This window comes from Ahaetulla prasina, chromosome 4 (assembly GCF_028640845.1).
Source record: "Ahaetulla prasina isolate Xishuangbanna chromosome 4, ASM2864084v1, whole genome shotgun sequence".
NCBI lineage: Eukaryota > Metazoa > Chordata > Lepidosauria > Squamata > Colubridae > Ahaetulla > Ahaetulla prasina.
In genome coordinates this window covers 73648681-73669353 of record NC_080542.1, presented here as the reverse complement: position 1 = coordinate 73669353, position 20673 = coordinate 73648681, and the positions used below count along the sequence as shown (strand labels likewise).

At 39.5% G+C, this 20673-nt stretch overlaps 1 protein-coding gene across 12 annotated transcripts in view; it reads left to right on the top strand.

The window, feature by feature from the left end:
* The window catches only part of BBS9 (Bardet-Biedl syndrome 9), a 531293-nt gene that overhangs the window by 387671 nt on the left and 122949 nt on the right, over nt 1–20673 (top strand). For 5 of the 12 annotated variants that reach the window (XR_009155158.1, XR_009155160.1, XR_009155157.1 and 2 more), the window contains one exon: nt 4127–4210. The exons of the other annotated variants lie outside the window; for them this stretch is intronic. Coding sequence is in view for 2 of the 5 variants with exons in the window: in XM_058183853.1 (XP_058039836.1) it covers nt 4127–4210 (84 nt within the window). In the remaining 3 variants the exon portion in view is untranslated. Of the gene's footprint in view, nt 1–4126; nt 4211–20673 lie in introns of those variants that run through there. 12 annotated transcript variants of the gene reach the window in all.

Below are 20673 nucleotides of genomic sequence, written 5' to 3'. Positions count from 1 at the left end.
GAATCAGGAATTCAAACTTAATAACTCTCCTTCCTCCTTTCAGTATAAAAAACTCCGTTTGTAACAATCCACAAGTAACGCTGCTTCATCGTACTAAAAATTTTACTTTCACTTTTAGACGCCATTTTAAAAGTCAATTAATCAAAGACAAGAAAGGTTTCAAATTCAAAAGGGAGTCGGTACTTGCCGTGCTGATTCTACATCAAAGTTCGAACGCTTGTGAAATTCCCGTCTGCTTGGAATATCAATCAATTTAATAAGTTCTCTAGAGCAGAAGCAACATTCCTCTCCTTTTCCCTGATAAAAACAGGGGCGTGCAGAAGTTGGAAGGAGTGGAATTCGGTGGGGTCATAAATCCAGGAAAATTCGCTCTTAAGAGCAAACCCCCTGTCAGACCTGCCACTCTTCCACAATTCTGATAATCTCTTTCACCCAGAGATTATGCTAAGCTCAGTGAACAGTGATTTATTTTCTGTTTCACTGACTTTTACAATCTTCTAACACGGAGTGCTCTGTTTGAGCACCCAGCAGGAGGGTGACGTCACTGGAGCCTCCAAATACCGGATATTATGACCAACAATCACAAGCTAAAGTATACAAAATATACATAAACTCCCACCCTCAAAAATTTAAAACTCTAAATCCCTTCACAATAAAAATAAAGAAATAAGAAAGAATAATAAAAAAGAAAAAAGACAAGAAACAGTACCAACTTCACATATTACTTCTTCTTACAATCCATTTTTAAAATTAATCCATCTTCTCAAATTCAAATTTTTTCTCCTTGTATATTCCTTCAAATTTCATAAGTCCATTTCTTGAATTACAGTCCATCTTCTCGAACTCAAATTTTCATCACTTATATATTTCTTCAATTGTCATAACATTTAATGTCCGTTCTTCTTACAGTCCATTTTAAAAAATTAGTCCATCTTCTAAAATTCAATTTTTTTTCACCCACTTGTATATTCCTTCAAATTTCATAAGTCCATTTCTTAAATTACGATCCAGCTTCTCGAACTCAAATTCTCATCACTTATATATTTCTTCAATTGTCATAACATTTAATGTCCAATCTTCCAATACTACTCCTATCAAATATCATTACGAATAAAATCTCTCAAATACAATATTTCCAACTTAACTTCATAGCTTTTACTATCTATAAACGTGTCAATTAAAACAAATAATCATTTAAGCTATATCCACAATATAACAGTAAACAATTAAAATCATTACATCCACAACATTATCTAAATTCATAAATTTTACTTTCCATCCTTCACAATTAAATAATATCATCCCATAGGTTTATACCATACAAATAGCAAATAACAAAAATCCTATAATTTGTATCCTAAACAAATCAATTTCAAAAATTAACCATAATCATCATATTCACATCTTAAACATTCCTCCCCTCTCCTCCATTTCCAAACCATTTAACTTAGCATCTAAAAACAAAGGATTCCCACTCTTTAAAACATTAATATGTTCCCATTTAACGTCCAATCTTCCAATACTACTCCATCAATCAAATATCAGTTCAAATAAGATCTCTCAAATACAATATTTCCAATTAAAACAAATAATCATTTAAACTACATCCACAATATAACAGTAAACAGTTAAAATCATTACATCCACAACATTATCTAAATTCATAATTTTTACTTTCCATCCTTCACAATTAAATAATATCATCCCATAGGTTTATACCATACAAATAGCAAATAACAAAAATCCTATATTTTATATCCTAAACAAATCAATTCCAAAAATTAACCATAATCATCATATTCACGTCTTAAACATTCCTCCCCTCTCCTCCATTTCCAAACCATTTAACTTAGCATCTAAAAACAAAGGATTCCCACTCTTTAAAACATTAATATGTTCCCATTTAACGTCCAATCTTCCAATACTACTCCATCAATCAAATATCAGTTCAAATAAGATCTCTCAAATACAATATTTCCAATTAAAACAAATAATCATTTAAACTACATCCACAATATAACAGTAAACAGTTAAAATCATTACATCCACAACATTATCTAAATTCATAATTTTTACTTTCCATCCTTCACAATTAAATAATATCATCCCATAGGTTTATACCATACAAATAGCAAATAACAAAAATCCTATATTTTATATCCTAAACAAATCAATTCCAAAAATTAACCATAATCATCATATTCACGTCTTAAACATTCCTCCCCTCTCCTATTCTATTTTCCATCATTTCCAAACCAGTTAACTTAGCATCTAACAACAAAGGATTCCCACTCTTTAAAACATTAATATAAAAATGTCTTGCTTTCATAACTGAATTGAGAAAATATTTTCTGCCTCTAAAATTCACTGACAGACCCATTGGAACTTCCCATCTAAAATATATTTGATGTTTCTTAAACTCATCCACTAAAAAAGTAAATTCTCTTCTCTTTCTTAACATTTTAGGAGGAATTTCCTTCATCATTTTTATATCTTGTCCCAATATTTGAAATTTATTTTTATAAAAGGCTTGCAAGATTTCATACCTAATCTTTTTAGTTGTAAAATAAATAACCACATCCCTCGGTAATCTATTTTGTCTTGCCCACCAAGAATTAACACGATAAATTCTTTCAATATTAATCTCAAAGTCTTCTGGCTCCACACCCTTTATCTGAGCAAAGGCTTGCATAAAAATCTCTTTTAAATTTTCCTTCCTATTTTGCCTCAATCCCCTCACCCTTACAGCATATTCCATTAATCTATATTGTAATATTACTCTTTCTTCATCTGCCCTATCTACCTTTGCCTGTATATCTTCCATCTTATTATCTAAGTTCCAATTATTTTGATTCTTTTGAATTTCCTCTATTTTCCTTTGCAACTCTAAATTAGCTTTATTAATTTCTTCAAGATTATCTTCCATCTGAATACAAGAGCTTAATATTTGTGAAATTGTATCCTTTACCATTTTCATTTCCCTCTTCTGCTCTTCCACCACTTCCTTAAAATCCAACATCTCTTTCTCTATTTCATCAAATTTTTGACCTATTTCTGAAAAACGAATCTCCAAAAACTCCTGTAAAAAGTTTCTTAATTCCTTTTTAATCTCTTCTTTTAAGTTTTGAATCTGAACTGAAGAAATTTCAAAGTTTTTAGTGACTTTTGTTACTATTTGATTAAAAGCCATTTTTTTAAATATAAGCTTAATAAAAGGAGGTTAAAAAAGAAAAATTCAAAAAGCTTTTCTTTTGAATCACTATAATCCCAAAGAAGAAGAAGAAATATAAATCATAAAATTCTCATTTCTTCCATTTAGTCAGTGTCTTCCTGTATATCTTCTAGTTCCACACTAGCTGTTAATAAGCATTTCTTTAACTTTCATTTCTAATACACACATTCCACAAAACACCATTTGCTTTCTTCTCTCCTATCTTCGCAACAAATATATCCTCAGGGGATTGCAGTCTTCTTACAAACAAATGCTAGAACTCCAGTGTCTGCTCTGTCCGCGTTACAATCCATCATAAATCAATTTCTGCCACGGAGACTGGACGCTGCGTTTTTTTCTGCCAGAAGACAGATGCATCTCCGAGTCTGGAGCTTTTCAGGCTATGGAAGGAGCACTCCCCTCAAGCCCCCAGAAACTTTTTCTGTGGCTTTTTTGGCTGTCTCAACTTCAGCCTGAATGCTCATCTCTCCCTCTTTGCCCGAGGAAAGAGACTTACAAGCTGTCGGACAATAGATTTACGATGTCCTGACAGCTCTACAGACTATGGAGTTAGCAGTCTAAACAAGACTGCTTTCAATGAAGCGGACCCAGACCGGAAGTCAATATGAGGATTATTATGAATGTATTGAAATACTACGAAGTCCACTCCGAAAAACAGCTAGCATTGATCTTTCTGGATGCACAAAAAGCCTTCGATAACGGACTGGCAGTTTATGACGTTACTGTTAAAAAACATGAACTTCAGTGAAAATCTTGTGAAGATGATCTTAACAATATATTCCAATCAAACAGTAAAAGTGACAGTAAATGGAGAAATAACAGAAAATTTTAACATAAACAAGGGTACAAGACAAGGATGTCCACAATCCCTTCTTTTATTTATACTATCCCTAGAGGCAGTGGTGAAATCTAAATTTCTTTCCGACCGATTCTGTGGGCATGGCCTGGATTATCCTCTGAAGCTGCATCTAGTGCCAGGTTTGTAGTCCTTCCTTCCCCTCCTTTTTCCTCCCTCCCTCCCTCCCTCACTCACTCTCAAATGAACCCCTCACCTCCCCCATTTTTTGCCTACCAGGCCTCAGCTTTTTTATCTTTAAAAAAATGCTTTGAAAAGTAAAAAAATAAAAGCCTCTGACGATCAGGCACCTCAGCTGGGATCATCAGAGTCTTTTTTTAACCCTTTAAAAGAATTTTTAACAACCTCTTCAGTTAAAAAATGCTTTTAAAAGTAAAAAAAAGGCTCTGATGATCATGTGGCTCAACTGGGCAGGGGGGGAGCAGGGATTTTTGCTATTGGTTCTCCAAATCACCTGCTGCCATTGCTAGCAGATCAGCCAGTCCGGTCCGAACTGGGAGCATTTCACCCCTAAATAAGACAGACAAGACCCAGAAATAAAAGGTTTGATGATTTAAAAAAGAATAATACAAAGTACAAGCTTTTGCAGATGACCTAGTATGACCCAAATTAATAAAGAAAATAGAAGAGTTTGATGCAGTGGCAGGACTTAAAATAAACAAGGAAAAGACCAAGATATTGACAAAGAACTTTATAAATAAACAGAAAATCATACTGTCGGAAAAGTTGGACATGCAGATAAAAAACCTAAATACCTGGAAATTTAGCTAACAACAAGATGTACATCCATTAAAAAAGACAACTATACTAAATTAATATAGCAAATAAAGACAGATCTGGACAAATTGAAAAATTTACAGCTTAGTTGGTCGGAAGGATAGCCACAACAAAAATGAATATTCTACCAAAATTGCTATTTTTGTTTCAAGTAATTCCGATAAAATTAGGAAAAAAGTTTGTTGAAGATTTAAATAGACTGATGTTAAAGTTCATTTGGCAAGGCAAAAAAACAAGAATCAAATTAAAAATGCTACAAGATACCAAAATCAAGAGAGGGTTTGGGCTACCGGACTGGGAGCTGTATTATCAGGCCTCAGTGCTCACATGGGTGAAGGAGTGGGTAAATTTGAAGAACAAAAGAATATTGATGATAGAAGGGCATGATTTACAATTGGGGTGGCATGCATTTGTATGGTACAGGAAAAGTAAACTACATAGATACTTCCAAAGACACTATATTAGAAATGCTCTGTTGTCAGTATGGGAAAAATCAAACAGAATCACTATAAGAAAATAGCGGTCTGGCTATCCACAATGGAAGTGCTAATATACCCTAATGTTTTAGATCTGGATAAAATTGTAAGGTACAAAAATACACTAAATGAAGAAGGGGATTTAAAATCAAAACAGGAACTAAAAAATCAGGACTGGTGGCCACATATTCAAATACAAATGAGACATAAGAAAGATACAGAGATATATGGATTTTATAAGGAACCACAAGAATTGAACAAGATTGTTAGGGACAGATGAAAAACTAATAAAGAAAATTTATAATTACCTATTGAACTTTACAGTGGAAGAAGAATTTATAAAAGAAACCATGATAGCATGGGCAAAATTTTTTGAGTATACAATAGAATTAGATAATTGGCATATTTGGATAATTAGATAACAATGTCAACAACATACAAAGAAAACCTGTACAAAATGTTTTATAGATGGCACTTGCCACCAGCAAAAATGGCAAAAATGTTCCCAAATAAGTCACCAAAGTGTTGGAAATGTAAACAGGTACCAGGATCCTATTATCATATCTGGGGGACCTGTCCAACAGCAAAAAATATTGGTCAAAGATAAAAGGGTGGTTAGAAGGGATGACAGCACAACAAATAGATCTAAAACCAGAACTATTCTTATTAGGTATACTACCCCGGAAATACAATAAAAGAATCACATACTTAATGTTACATGTAATAACAGCAGCTAGAATCACATATGTACAAAATTGGAAAAACGAAAGTATACCTATAGATGAAAAGGTAATAAAGAAAATATTAGAATGAATTGGACAGGTTAACAATGGAACTTAAAGATAAAGAGGAATCAGAGTATTACTTAACATATCTAACAAATGGTTAGATAACAGGTGCAGAAATTAGTAAATAATGAAAGAAGATCAACAAAATAGAAACAGATAGTTATATAGATATATATCAGAATATATACTGTAAGCAATAGTACTATCGGACTGTACACGACTATAGATTAAAACATACAGAGTGATAAATGTATAGAGCGTTATGGTACAACTATGAAAATAATGGTTATAACTATGACGTAAAACATTATATATTTAAAAGAGACTATATTGTGTGACTATGAGAATAATGGTTATACTCATGGTGTATAATACTATCTATACTTAAAAAGAACTTGATATAGCCAGTACACTGTCACTGCAAAACTGTAAATGTGATAAAGGAATAAAGGAAAATGTATAGTAAAAATATTAAAAAAAAGAAGCTATTACTGATCGAGAATGCAATATTCTTAAGTGGTAATGGCATATCAGAACTTATTTCTGTAACATTGTTTGATTTGCACTAGATGCAGGCTGGATGGTAGGTGCAATGATTTTTAATATTCTTTATGGCCCAGGACCTGGGTACCTATCAAATCACTTTCTCCAAGTTGCTTCTGCCCAAACAGCAAGATCCAGGGGGAAAGATACACTGCAGATTCTGGTTCCTAATGCTGTCAGGTATTTTCAGCACTGCACTACCCATCTCTGATACAGCTTCTGGAACAGCCCTTCTCTATACCATTCCTCTTCTATAGAACACCCTTGAGAAAAGATTGGTTCTGAAGTTCTTTGGGGACAAATGAATGGTGAGACATTTGGGGATAGTTAATTAAGGATTTTGATATTGGAGTGGGGTTTTGTTGTTAATTGTGACTTTCAGAATTGATTTCAGTCTTATTACTGGAATAAGGAGTTGTTGTTGAGTAGAATAGCTTACCAATAGTCCTCAAAATCAACTCATTCAGCAATTATTCAAAATTACAATGGTACTGAATGAAGAGTCTTATGAACCCTGTCCAAGGTTACAGAAATTGCATTCAGGAAGAAGGTTACAGAAATTGCATTCAGGAAGAAGAGCCAAGAGCTCTTCTGGCCAATCCACTCCTCAGCCTCTCTATACAGTTTGGAAGCCATGTGACTGCATCCCAGAAGTGGGATATCATTTTAGGGTAGCCATAATTTATTGCAGCTATTGCCAAAATGACATCTGCCTCCAGGATGCTGCCATGCAGCTTTCCCTGTAGGAAGGCTGTGGGTGGATCATCTACTTCCAGAAGGAAATCTATGGAAAAGGTAAGCGAGTGAACCATGATGGAGGCTGGGGAAGACCCAACAGGACAAAAAACAAACAAACAGAAACCAGGCCCAGGTCTGTGGAGGATCCAGTGGAGTGAAAAGCAGAGCATGGAAGGCTTCAGGGGTAGAGAAGCCATGGGAGGTCAGGACAGGCCATGTGAGAGCTGGGAAGGAACTGCATTACAGGCCTGAACCTTGACTAGGCCTCCCAGGATCTCCTCCATACCTGAGGCACCCTGTACTCAACTTAATGACCTGTGCAGTTGCTTACTGATTGCAATGGGGAAAGTAGGGATTGGGATTGTTAAACAAAGTGGTCATGTGAGCATCTCACTTGACAAACATCATGACTTGTTACCATAGTGTTCCATGAAGGCTTTATAAAAGAAGTTCAGATGCCATGATGTTTCTATACTTTTCAAAGATCTGAATTGTGTGCTCTAGGAAACTATAAAACAATTCTAAATTAAGAACTAGATAATTTTTAGGAAATTTTTTTGAGAAGGCAGTTATCTTCCATTTCCAAAGTGCCCTTGAAGAACCAGATCATCTGATCTTTTTCAGTCAACTTTCAGACTGAAATATAGCACTGAGATACCATTGATTGCACTTGTAGATCTGTGGTAGGACTGAGATAAGATAGTGCATTCATATTGGCCTTTCTTACTTTTCATTCTATCAATCATGATATATTTTTGGATCGACTTAAAGGTTGAGAGTGAGACAATTTCAATTAGTGTTGATAAGAGAGGAGAAAAATGGTCTAACCACAGAACTCTATCTCTCAAGAAAATCAGGACAAGCAAAATAGCCTTGCCTTTCTTTGGTACCGGTGGGAAGGGAAAGGAAGAATTCTCTACGTAAGGAGAGTTTTCACATAAATTAGCTCACAGGAAAATAAAGTTCCGCACTGTGGATTACTTTTTATGTTTGTTAGGAAGGGGAAAAAACCTTTCAAGATTACTTTTAATGAAAATTACTTCTGAATTTCAGCTAGTTACTGAGAAAAAGAGTGAAGTGTTATAAATCTGATATGGGATCAACCCACATAAGCAAGGGTGCACGTGCGCACACCCTAATCATTTGAGATTGTAATCAATATTTTGGTACTTACCATTGCTATTTTTTTTTATTAAAAAGTTTTACCACAATTTTAACAGATATTTACCCTCCTTCTCCCTCCCCCCCACCCTCCACCCTCTTCACCCAACCCCCCCCCCCGGACTTCCCAGAGCAAATACAGGGTATAGCATTTACCAATCATAAGCTAAAATTATAGTGACCAGATTTTGACATTGGTAAAGTGGGACACCATTGACCGGGGGGTGGGTTCTAATTTTTTTCCTGGGGGCGTGGCTTGTTTGGTGGGTATGGCTTGGTGGTCATGTGACTGGGTGGGTGTGGCCAACTTGATGTCACTCACGTCAAAGGTTAGGGTGCCTGGCCTCTCCTCACCGCAAAGGTCTCAATCAGATACAATTTCCCTGTCTATTTATTTACTACTACTGAACATCCAAAATATACTATTTAAATTAATCATATTACATAGTACAGAGTATGTATGGGCATACAAAAAGATACATTATCTACTATATATACTGTATGTGTATGTACACACACACACCCCTCTTCTAAAACTATACACATTCAACCTCACTTACTACATTTGGAGAAACAACAGATTTTAACATTGGTAAAGCGGGACCATTGACGGGGGGGGAGGGGTTTGATTAAAGATTTGGTCTATATGGAGCAACAAAAATTTTCATAGAATGCAAAAATAGTATTGTAATATTTTTTTTAAATTTCAACATAAGTACAATTTACAAATATAATAAATAAAAATAATTATGTATAGTATTATTTTATTCTTTGGCATATTTCTCATTTGAGTGAAATTTTTTTAGTAGATTGCTGTCGTTGTTTAAAAGGTCATGAAATTTTTCACAAGAATTTGTTAAATTATATTTCACACATAAAATGGCTTTCAAAGTCTCAACACTTAATTGTGTTTTTTCTGATGTCCACACTTTATTTACCGTAGAAAAACTGTGTTGCAGTCGCAGCATTAGTTCCTGGTAAGGACAGCGCGTATTCCACAATTTTTAGTGCATTATTGTATGGAACATGGTTTGTTTCAAAATGATGAAATATTTCTAACCATTTGTTCTCTATTGTGATTTTTGCTGATGCCCAAGATTTAACCTTTTTCTTATCAATATATTTTTTTAATAATGATACCTCATTAAAAAATTCATTTTCGGAAATATTACTAAATGGGAAATTTTGAGCAATATGATCGAATGATTTTTGCACATCATTCCAATTAAGTTCTTGTTTTAATGTAACCCAATGAAAATGTTCAATATCATTGTAATGTACCGTCCACTCTTCTAAATAATCTATGCAGTTACTATAGAACTTTTTGTCATGCTTCATGATATCTGCACGATTTATTGCACCTTGTTCTTCTAGCTGGCTTATACTATTACGGATAGTTAATGGAACAAAATTATTTTCTAACCGCTCTTGACACTGAAATTTTAAATTATTAACTTCATTTGCTACTTCGATTACCGAAATTTTGTCACCTTCAATAAGTTTTATAGCATTTTGAAAAAGAGCTGCTTGATTGTGTACAAACTCTAGCCAAATTTTTGAAGATTCTTTTTCAAAAAACTCTTCTAAAATTCTAGGACATTTATCCTGTGATAGAAAGTAGGATTTCAAAGGATCGTATATTTTCAAAATTCTTTCTACAGCTGGCAAAAGAGCTAACCAGCGCGTTTTACTGTATCCAAGTATTTTCTGATATTCGACTTCTGCAGTTTCACAAAATTTAAGCATTTCAACATGCACAGTGTATATATAGAAATAAGAATATATTTTAATAACAATATTTTCCATATCTACAGGCAACAAGTCAGCAGCTGTTTGAATGGCGTTATGTATTATGTGCGCTGCACAACCAACACCAATAATGTTTTGATTAAGGTTTTTGTTTAATTTATAAAAAATATTATTTGTACCTCTTCTCACTTTTCCTCCAAAATTTGCGTTCGTGTTGTCTGCACAATATGCAATCATTTTATGTTTTAATTTTTTTTCTCCAAAATATTAATAATGGAACTGAAAATTATTTCAGAAGTTTCGCCGGGCAAAGAAACAAAATCTAAAATTCTAATTTTTATTCCAGTTTCCGAATCAAAAAATCTAATAATGGTTGGAAATAACTTTATATTCTTATAATTAGATGCATTAGAATATATGGATATAAAATTAATTTTTTCTAGATTTTTGTTTAATTCTGAAAATGCATATGGGGAAAGAACATTACACACAATTGCCTCGGATTTTGTTCTAGCACAGGCAATTTTTTTGTTGAATAACGTTTTGACAACTTGTGATGTACAGTCCATAGATCTGAAGGAATGATTGTGATTAATAGCATGAAAAGACATAAGTCCTTCTGCTAATGCTAATTTCTTTTCTTCGTCTCCATAACTTGTTTTCCGAAAAAAATCCTGTCTTTTGGAGGAAGATGCCGCACTATTTAAATATCTTTTATGTTTCTGTGTCTCCAAGTGCTTTGAAATATCATTCTTCCCGCCGTGCAAAATAGAAAATTCACCATTACATTTCTCACATTTTACCATGTAATCACTTTTGGTTTTCTTAATAAAAGGAAATTCACTTCTTAGATCATTGTTGAATTTGCATCCTCTTTTTTTACTCATTATGTTAAAAATCTAAAAAAATAATTTAAAATTATATTATAAATTATCATATACATATTGCTTAAAAAACAGTAAGTAGGTACATAATTACATGAACATATTTTATGGTTAGTTTATAAATTAAATTAATTTGATTGTTATAAAGTAACTATATTTTAAAAATTATTTTATTTTTATTCCTATATTTCTTTCTAAATAATGACAATACTAACTTGTATTATTTTTCCTCTGAATTTGCCATAATGTAAGTGAGTCGTAAGTGTCACTTTCAAGGCCAGCCCTAGACTTTTTGCCACCACTGTAAAATATAAATAATATCAAATATTCATTATGACGTAGCAGTTTATAATTGCAGTTTTGTGTCGGCGTCTGAGTCTTTTGAGACATTTCTTACTGATTTGGAAAATAATTGCAGGTACATTTGACATTAGAATGGGGAGAAGATGCCAGAATTGGAAGCTTTTGTCCTATAAAGCTGTATGTTTCATAAATATGAAATGTATGGTTATGTACCCAGCTATTTTGTTTCCAAGGACCAACACAGAAGTGGTTTGCTTGTTCAGATGCCTTTTTAATCTCCGTTTAGCTAAGGTTTTAGCTGAGTTTTATGTAATTCTCTTATCCTAGTCCAATACTGCTTTCTGACATTACTCAAGATTGGCTACATCTTTGTTAGAGAAGAGGCAGAGCCTGGGGACAGAGTCAAGAGAGGAATCAGCCTGGAGTCCTTGTGTTCCCACAAGCAATTCAAGTCCAGCAGCCCCTGAATTCCATTAACTTACAATTTAGTCCTGACTGTTAGTTCACTAGATTCTTGTGTATAATAAGAATGAGCAATAAATTAGCTTAACTGGAACTTAACATATTGTCCTATTCTTCACGCCTGACTGGCTTTGTTTCATGAACGTTATAGTACAAATATTAACAGAGATGTCCAATCAGATAATTTTGATTGTCTCAGCTCTGTATAATTGGGAGTGTTGTTGGATTGATTCAAATAATATTTTCCAGTGGAAAATCAATTCATAATATGCATAATGTTCATTATTTCTGGCTAGGAAAGTAAAAGGCTCTGCGCATGCACGAGGATGGCGGTTTACTAGAAGAGCTCGGATCGGCGTGGGGTGCTTTTCCCGAAATGGGGGACTCCGGATGACTTACCAGGCTGCTCCTGTCCCTCGGCGTGCTGTATCATCTGTTTGGCAGCCACAGGAGAGGTCTTTTGGTCCTCTCGGATGTGCGGCAGCCGAGAACGGGCCGAGGGAAGAGCGGCGGACCAGTTGGTGGTGGCCATTTTGGGGACGCGAGGGAGGCGAGGGAGGCCTGCTGTTGCCTGTGCTGATTGCAGGCCTCGATTTCGGCCCGGCTCCAGCCGATTCCAGCGGCGATGAGAATTCGGCCCGATTCCATCTGGGGCATGGATTCCGGCCCGTTCGCCTGGTCATGGGCCCGCCAGTTCCATCGGCGCTTTGTTGCGCCTGGCGAGGCCTTGTGGGCCGCGAGGCGCCCGTCCAGCGGCGTCCAGTGTTCTGCGGCCCCATTGGTTCCATCGGCGGCGGGCGTGGTGAGGCCGTGGTCGGAGATGAGGCCGGAGGCAAGGCTATGGTTTGGCTCCCTCTTCTGGCACTTTTGGCACATTACATCGTGCTTTGTTCATCTGCCTTTTGCTGTATGGCCTGCCTTCCTCCCCGGACTTTTGACCATCGAAGCTGGGTCGTCAGGTATTTATACCCACGGGTTTCTAGACTGGACTGGACTGGACTGGATTGGACTATGGACTATGAACAGACTGACAGCCATTTCTACCTGATTAAGACCTTCTGTAGAAACATTTTCCATAGGTTTACCATGGAGGCTGCCGGCCTGTTTACCTGGGCTTATCATCTTCATCCGGTTCCAGCTTTATTTGTCCTCTTTGACATCTGGACATCCGTTGGAGGATCCATCTTTTAACGTCTTACCATCTGGGATGTTACCATCTTAGCACCCTCACCGATTCGTACTTTTCTATGCGTTACGCTGCACATGAACTCTTGCGCCTGCGAGGTGCCCCCGCCTCGCAGGAATGGCCTGTCTCACTACCAAGGGCCGGCCTCAATGACGGGTCTTGGGACCCACAGAGGTGGCATGCGAAGAGAAAGAGCCTTTGGGGTTTTTTAGATAGGGCATTTTTAAGGGGTGGGAGGGTTAGGGCGGGTGTTGGGGTAGCCGTCGGGAGGAAACCAGTCCTGCGCGCTCGTGGCGATTATTTAGTGGGTTCGGAGGTTATGGGGGGGGAATGTGTTCCTTTTTGTGAGGGTGGTTCCATTTGCACGGTAAGTGGGAGGGGCAGATATGGCGGAAGGGGGGGATCGTATCAGTCTAGGCGGTCATGCGTTCGATGTCAGCAAGCGATCGCGTGCCCCGATCCCTCTGACTTTTCCCGTTCCCCGGATGGTCAAGACCCTCAGAGCCTGGGCCTTCATCTTATGTTATGCAACGCACGGTCCGTGGCCAATAAGGCCCCCCTAATACACGATCTTATCCAGGGGGGCGCCGCGGATCTTATAGGCGTTACGGAGACCTGGTTGGGCACTGAAGGGGGCGTGCCCCTGGTCGAAATGTGCCCACCGGGTTTCCGTGCATTCCATCAGCCGAGGGCCCAGGGTAGGGGTGGGGGGGTGGCGGTTGCTATTAAAGAGAGTCTAGAGCCGAGGGAGACCACTGTACCTCAGATCGCCGGGTGTGAATCCCTCTTTGTGAGATGGGGTCATAGGTGTCAGATGGGCTTGCTGGTCACGTACCTGGCTCCTTGCTGCGTGACAGCTGCCCTGCCCGAGCTCCTGGAGGTGCTTGTCGGGGTGGCAGTGGAGACCCCCAGACTTTTAGTCATGGGGGACTTTAACTTGCCATCTGCCGGCTCGTCATCGACAGTGGCTCGGGAGTTCATGGCTTCCATGACGGCCTTGGACCTGACTCAAGTAGTTGATGGCCCCACTCACATCGGGGGTGGCATTCTGGATCTTATTTTTATCTTTGGTCAGTGGTTGAAGGATCTGGATTTGAGAGATGTAGTCATAGAACCTTTGTCATGGTCAGATCACTCTCTCCTTCGCCTGGACTTTCTGACCACCACTCAACACCGCAGGGAGACGGAACCACAACGTTGGTTCCGCCCCAGGCGCCTGATGGACCCGGAGAGGTTCCGGACGGAGCTTGGGCCACTTCCTGAGGGTCTGGCTCACGGCACGGCAGAGGAACTAGCCGCAGCCTGGCAATGGGCTGCGGCTGGGGCTTTAGACCGTGTCGTGCCTCTGCGGCCTCTGACCCGGCGCAGATCCCAACCGGCTCCTTGGTTCTCCGAGGAGCTGAGGGGGATGAAACGCAGGAGCCTAGAGAGCTCCTGGAGGTCTAGCCGTTTAGAAGCTGATCGGACACTAGTTAGGTCCTATACTAGGACCTACCTAGTGGCACTGAGGGAAGCGAGGCGTTGCTACGCCTCCTCCCTCATTGCGTCGGCAGATAACCGCCCAGCCGCCCTTTTTCGGGTGACCCGTTCCCTCCTTCACCAGGGGGAGCGGGATGACCTGTTGCAGGGACGTGCTGAGGAGTTTAACGGTTATCTATACGATAAAATCGTTCAGCTTCGAGACGGTCTAGACCAAAATTGCAGCGATTCAGATGAGGCGTCTGAGGGTGGTCTTGGTGACATTTGTTGGGATGAGTTTGACCCTGTGGCTCCCGAGGACATGGACAGGTTGTTGGGTAGGCTGAATGCCACCACGTGTTTACTGGACCCGTGCCCCTCCTGGCTGGTGCTGGCCACTCAGGAGGTGACACGAGGCTGGCTCCAGGCGACACGAGTGCCTCCTTGTTGGAGGAGTCTTCCGCCGCCTTGAAAGAGGCGGTGGTGAGGCCCTCCTCAAGAAGCCCTCCTGGACCCGGCTGTCTTAGGTAATTATCGTCGGTCTCCAACCCGCCGCGGCGAAGGTTGTAGAGAGTATGGTGGCATATCAGTTTCCTGCACCTGGATGAAACTGTCTATCTAGACCTGCTCCAGTCCGGTTTCCGGCCCGGCTACAGCACGGAGACGGCTTTGGTCGCGTTGGTGGATGATCTCTGGAGGGCCAGGGATAGGGGTTGTTCCTCTGCCCTGGTCCTATTAGACCTCTCAGCGGCTTTCGATACCATCGACCATGGTATCCTGCTGCGCTGGTTGGAGGGATTGGGAGTGGGAGGCACCGTTTATCGGTGGTTCTCCTCCTATCTCTCCGACCGGTCGCAGACGGTGTTGACAGGGGGGCAGAGGTCGGCCCCGAGGCGCCTCACTTGGGGGGGCCTCAGGGGTCGATTTTCTCGCCCTTCTGTTCAACATCTATATGAAGCCGCTGGGTGAGATCATCAGTGGCTTCGGTGTGAGGTACCAGCTGTACGCTGATGACACCCAGCTGTACTTTTCCACACCGGGCCACCCCAATGAAGCTATCGAAGTGCTGTCCCGGTGTTTGGAAGCCGTACGGGTCTGGATGGGGAGAAACAGGCTCAAGCTCAATCCCTCCAAGACTGAGTGGCTGTAGATGCCGGCATCCCGGTACAGTCAGCTGAGTCCTCGGCTGACTGTTGGGGGCGAGTCACTGGCCCCGATGGAGAGGGTGCGCAATCTGGGCGTTCTCCTGGATGAACGGCTGTCTTTTGAAGACCATTTGACGGCCGTCTCCAGGAGAGCTTTCCACCAGGTTCGCCTGGTGCGCCAGTTGCGCCCCTTTCTAGACCGGGATGCCTTATGCACGGTCACTCACGCACTCGTGACGTCTCGCCTGGATTACTGCAATGCTCTCTACATGGGGCTCCCCTTGAGGGGCATCCGGAGGCTTCAGTTGGTCCAGAATGTGGCTGCGCGGGTGATAGAGGGAGCCCCTCGGGGCTCCCGTGTTACACCTATCCTGCGCAGACTGCACTGGCTACCTGTGGCCTTCCGGGTGCGCTTCAAGGTGTTGGTGACAATCTTTAAAGCGCTCCATGGCATAGGGCCGGGCTATTTACGGGACCGCCTACTGCTACCAAATACCTCTCACCGACCCATGCGCTCTCACAGAGAGGGACTCCTCAGGGTGCCGTCAGCTAGGCAGTGCCGTCTGGCGACACCCAGGGGAAGGGCCTTCTCTGTGGGGGCTCCCACCCTCTGGAACGAACTCCCTCCAGGACTTCGTCAACTTCCGGACCTCCGAACCTTTCGTCGTGAGCTTAAAACGCACTTATTCATCTGCGCGGGACTGGATTAGATTTTAAAGTTATTGGTTTTAAGGGGTTTTTTATTATTTATATTGTTTTTTAAATTCGGCAATAGAATAAGTTTTTTAATTGTTGTTTTTAATTTGTATTTATATGTATTTTAACTGCCTGTGAACCGCCCTGAGTCCTTAGGGAGATAGGGCGGTATATAAATTTGAAAAATAAAATAAAATAAATAAATAAATAAAAAGGAGGTTCCATGGTATTTGGAATACCATTTTAAAGTGAACCTTGGAGAAGCTGAAAATCTGTAACAAACTGAAAAGTTTGTGTAAGTGTAAGAGAAGTCTCTTCTCTAAGACTTGTTGTAATAGTACTACAGATTAAACCACACAGCAATGTTGAATGAACTCTTCTAAGACTAGTTAGAAGAAATCTGTTTTTTTAAAAAAAAAAACTTAATTTCTAGCTATTCAAATGGCAAATCACTTTTGAAATCTTGCAAGAAAACTGCAGAGACTTGTCCAGGCAGTTCTGGGGGGTTAGGATTGACCCAATGGTTTCAAAAAGGTTAAAGTGGTGTTATTATGGTGGCTCACTGATTTGTAAGATTAAACTATTAAGTTGAAGACAAAGAATAATAGACAATATTCTGAAGGAAATCTCTTTGGTTGTAACATCCTGAGTTATTTAAAGGGCTACAAATAGAACTTCTTAGTTTTAAGAGATTAGAAATAGCAATCTGCCCACCAAACTGATCTGATTTCAGCAAATTTCCCAGTCAAAGCTACCAGAGAAATGGATTGTAGCGGAATAAAAGCAAGACTTGCCAGTCCGATCTGCACGGCGGGAAATTGGCTTCAATCAGGTGGGAGTTCGAGAGGGAGACCAGGCAGCGGCTGTTTCCAGACCGTACTTTTCGGAGACGGCGAGCCACGAGCAGCGCGCAGCCAAAGGGCAGAAGGAATTCGCTCAATCGCTGGCGGCAAGAAGGAGTCACTTTCTCTCCCTCCCCCCCCTGCCTTCCCACCGCCAATATTTAATTTTTTCAGCTTGGTTCCTTTTGCACCAAAGACGATGCACGCTCTGCACGTGGAGATGCTCGTCACGTGCTCCCCGGCAAAACCAGGAGGCAGTGTCTGTGCACGCCCCCTTCGGCAGGTGGAGCTTCCATGCCGCTGAAAATTGGGGCTTTTTCAAAAGGACGCGGGACAATTTTTCAAAAAGTGTGACTGTCCCGCCAAAAGCGGGACGTCTGGTCACTATAGCTAAAATACACTAACTATTCATAAACTCCCATCCCTCCCCTAGAACCATAACTCCCTTATTTCATATAAAAGAAAAAAAGAAAAAAGAATACTGTAGACAATTATTACTTTCTGCTCATTCATATGCTATTTGATACTTTTTAGTCTGATACTTGTTTTGAATATATTCTATTCATCTTTTCCATTCCACTATATATCTTTCTTGTGAATAGTCTTTCAGGTATGCTGAAATTTTTGCCATTTCTGCTAAGTTCGTTACTTTTAGTGTCCACTCTTCAATTGTAGGCAGATGTTCCTTCTTCCAGTATTGCGCTACCCGTAGTACTTTTTATAAGTAGCATCATCACAATCACATCTCCAACATTTAGCTTGCAAATTCGGATACATACACTCAAATTTTTTTGGATCTAGATGCCATCTATAAAACATTTTATAAAAATTTTCTCTCAAGTTTTGAGCTTGCGTAAATTTAACATTTCTAACCCATATTGTTTCTCATGTTTCCATCATTATAGGTTGTTGGATATTTTGTGCCCATTTTACCATACAGTCCTTAACTAATTTCGCTTCTGAATCTATTTCTATCAATGCAATATATAGCCTTTTAATATGCGATTGGCTTTGCTCTCTAATTTACCAAATTTTACCAAATTTTCCTCATATTGCATAATACCAGGTTTTTGGTCTTCTCTCCATCTAGCTTGCAGCTGCCCATATTGAAACCAAGTATAATTTATCCTTTCTTCTCTCATTATGTTTAAAGGTTTCAATTGTAGTTTACCCTCCTGCATAAAAAGGAGCTCTTTATAGGTAACCACTTCCTGTTTTTGACCATTGCTATATTATTATTGTACATTAATTTGGCTCATTCTTCTGTTATAAAATGATACTATACTTAAAAGGATTTTAATCAAATATACTAACCAAGGACTTCTACATATTTTTGCTTGTTTGTTTCAAATTATTTCAAAATATTTCAGATAACTGAAATAATTATCTGTTTATAGGGAAATTCAGATAAAGATTTTGGAACTGCTTTTAAAGACAATTTAACCTATTTTAGCAATAGCAATAAAGCAGGAAAGGAGTATTTGTTTTTTAGTCCACCATTTTTTTTGGTTTGGGTGAAGATGAATCTGCATGCTCATTATAAGTAGTAGACAGGTAGTTCATAGAATAGAGAAATAAATTAGAAATTCAGATAACAAAATTACTGTATAACTTGATTGATTTAATCTCATCATACTGACTTGATATCACTGGAATGATAAGCTAATAACTGGTTCATTCATCATATCTGCCATGTTTCCTGATAAAATGGCAGGCTATTGTCAGCCCCTTGAGGTACATAAGGTCAAGAAATGGAAGAAGCAGAGATTCCAGGAATGTGTTTATTGTTGAAGGGGAGAATAACATCATCTCAAAATCCTGTCAGTTTCTATCTTTTGTATTTTATATAAAACTCAATCAAGGAAGGGTTATTCTGATTTTTTTTAAAATTATACTTCCGCTTTCTCATGAGTCAGCTGCTGTTTCTCTTCTAACAGTTCATTGCTTTTACCTGTTCTCAATAATAGATCTACATCAATTTCTCAGTTAGGCTCAATGAACTATCAATCGATGATATCAAACTATCAGTGAAAGCCAATGTGGTCTAGTGGTTAAGGCACCAGGCTAGAAACCAAGAGACCATGAGTTCTAGTCCCACCTTGGGCTTGAAAGCTGATTGAATGACTTTGGACCAATTATATTTTCTCAGTTCAACCCAGCTAACAAAGCTTCTATTGTGGGGAAAATAGGAGGAGGAAGGAGTATTAAGTACCTTGACTTATTTATAAAAAACAATAAAAGTGGAATAAAAATAAATTTAAAAACTGGATGAGAGTAAGGCTGAAATCCAGGGGTGTCAAACTTGATTTCATTGAGGGCTGCATCAGGGTTGTGTTTGACCTTGGGATGCTGGGGTGGACATGGTCAGGGTGGGTGTGGCCAGCTCAACATTTATCATGGTGGTGGCCCTAGTACTCTGCCAGTGAAAATGGGCTTCCAAGCTCTGTTTTTGGCTGCGATGGCCTTCTTCAACCCTCTGCCAGCAAAAACGGAGCTCTGGAGGGCCACACACAGCCCTCCCGAGCTCCAACTTCATGGGCAGAGGCACTATGGGCTGGTCCTTCGCTGTTTCCAGAATGGCCTCACAGGCCAGATCTAAGTACCCCGCTGCAGGGGTGAAATCTAAAAATTTTCCCTACCGGTTCTGTGGGCGTGGCTTAATTGGTGGGCGTGGCTTGGTGATCAGATGATGGTGGGCGTGGCCAATAACAATAAATAATAAAAATAATTAACAAAGTATACAAAATAAGAGGTACCAAAAACCACTTTACACACACACTTTACACACACACAACACAACACAACACAACTGACTCACACACAATGTAAAAGCAGCTGCACTTCACCCAAAATGGCCCCTGCAACAAGCAGGAACCTCACACTTTCACATTTTACACACACACAACACAATACAACTGACTCACACACACACAAAATGCCACGTACAGCTTTGTGTGTTTGTGTAGTTAGAGTGAAACACTACAGAAACACACCAAATCTCAGAAAGCTGCACAAATATTTTATTTTATTTTATTTTATTTATTTTATTTTATTGTGGACTTCAAATCCCAGAGTTCCTCAGCCAGCAAAGCAGGAAGTCAAAGCAATGCTTTTTTTTTTCTTCAGTAGCTGAAGAAAGCATAGCGTTGCCAGCCCGACAGAGCAGTAATTATAGGTAAGTGAGGAGGGGGAATTGGCTGGGCATGGGTAAGGGCTCTTGTAAGTGGGGGCTGTTAAAAAGTGAGTTTAAAAGCCTGCTAGGATCAGGAAACTCCTCTGGGATCGCCAGAGGAAAAAAAGTTTTAAAAAGCTCCTCTGATGATCTCAGCTGCCCAGAACCTCTTAAAATAATTGTTTTAACATGTAGAAAACATGTT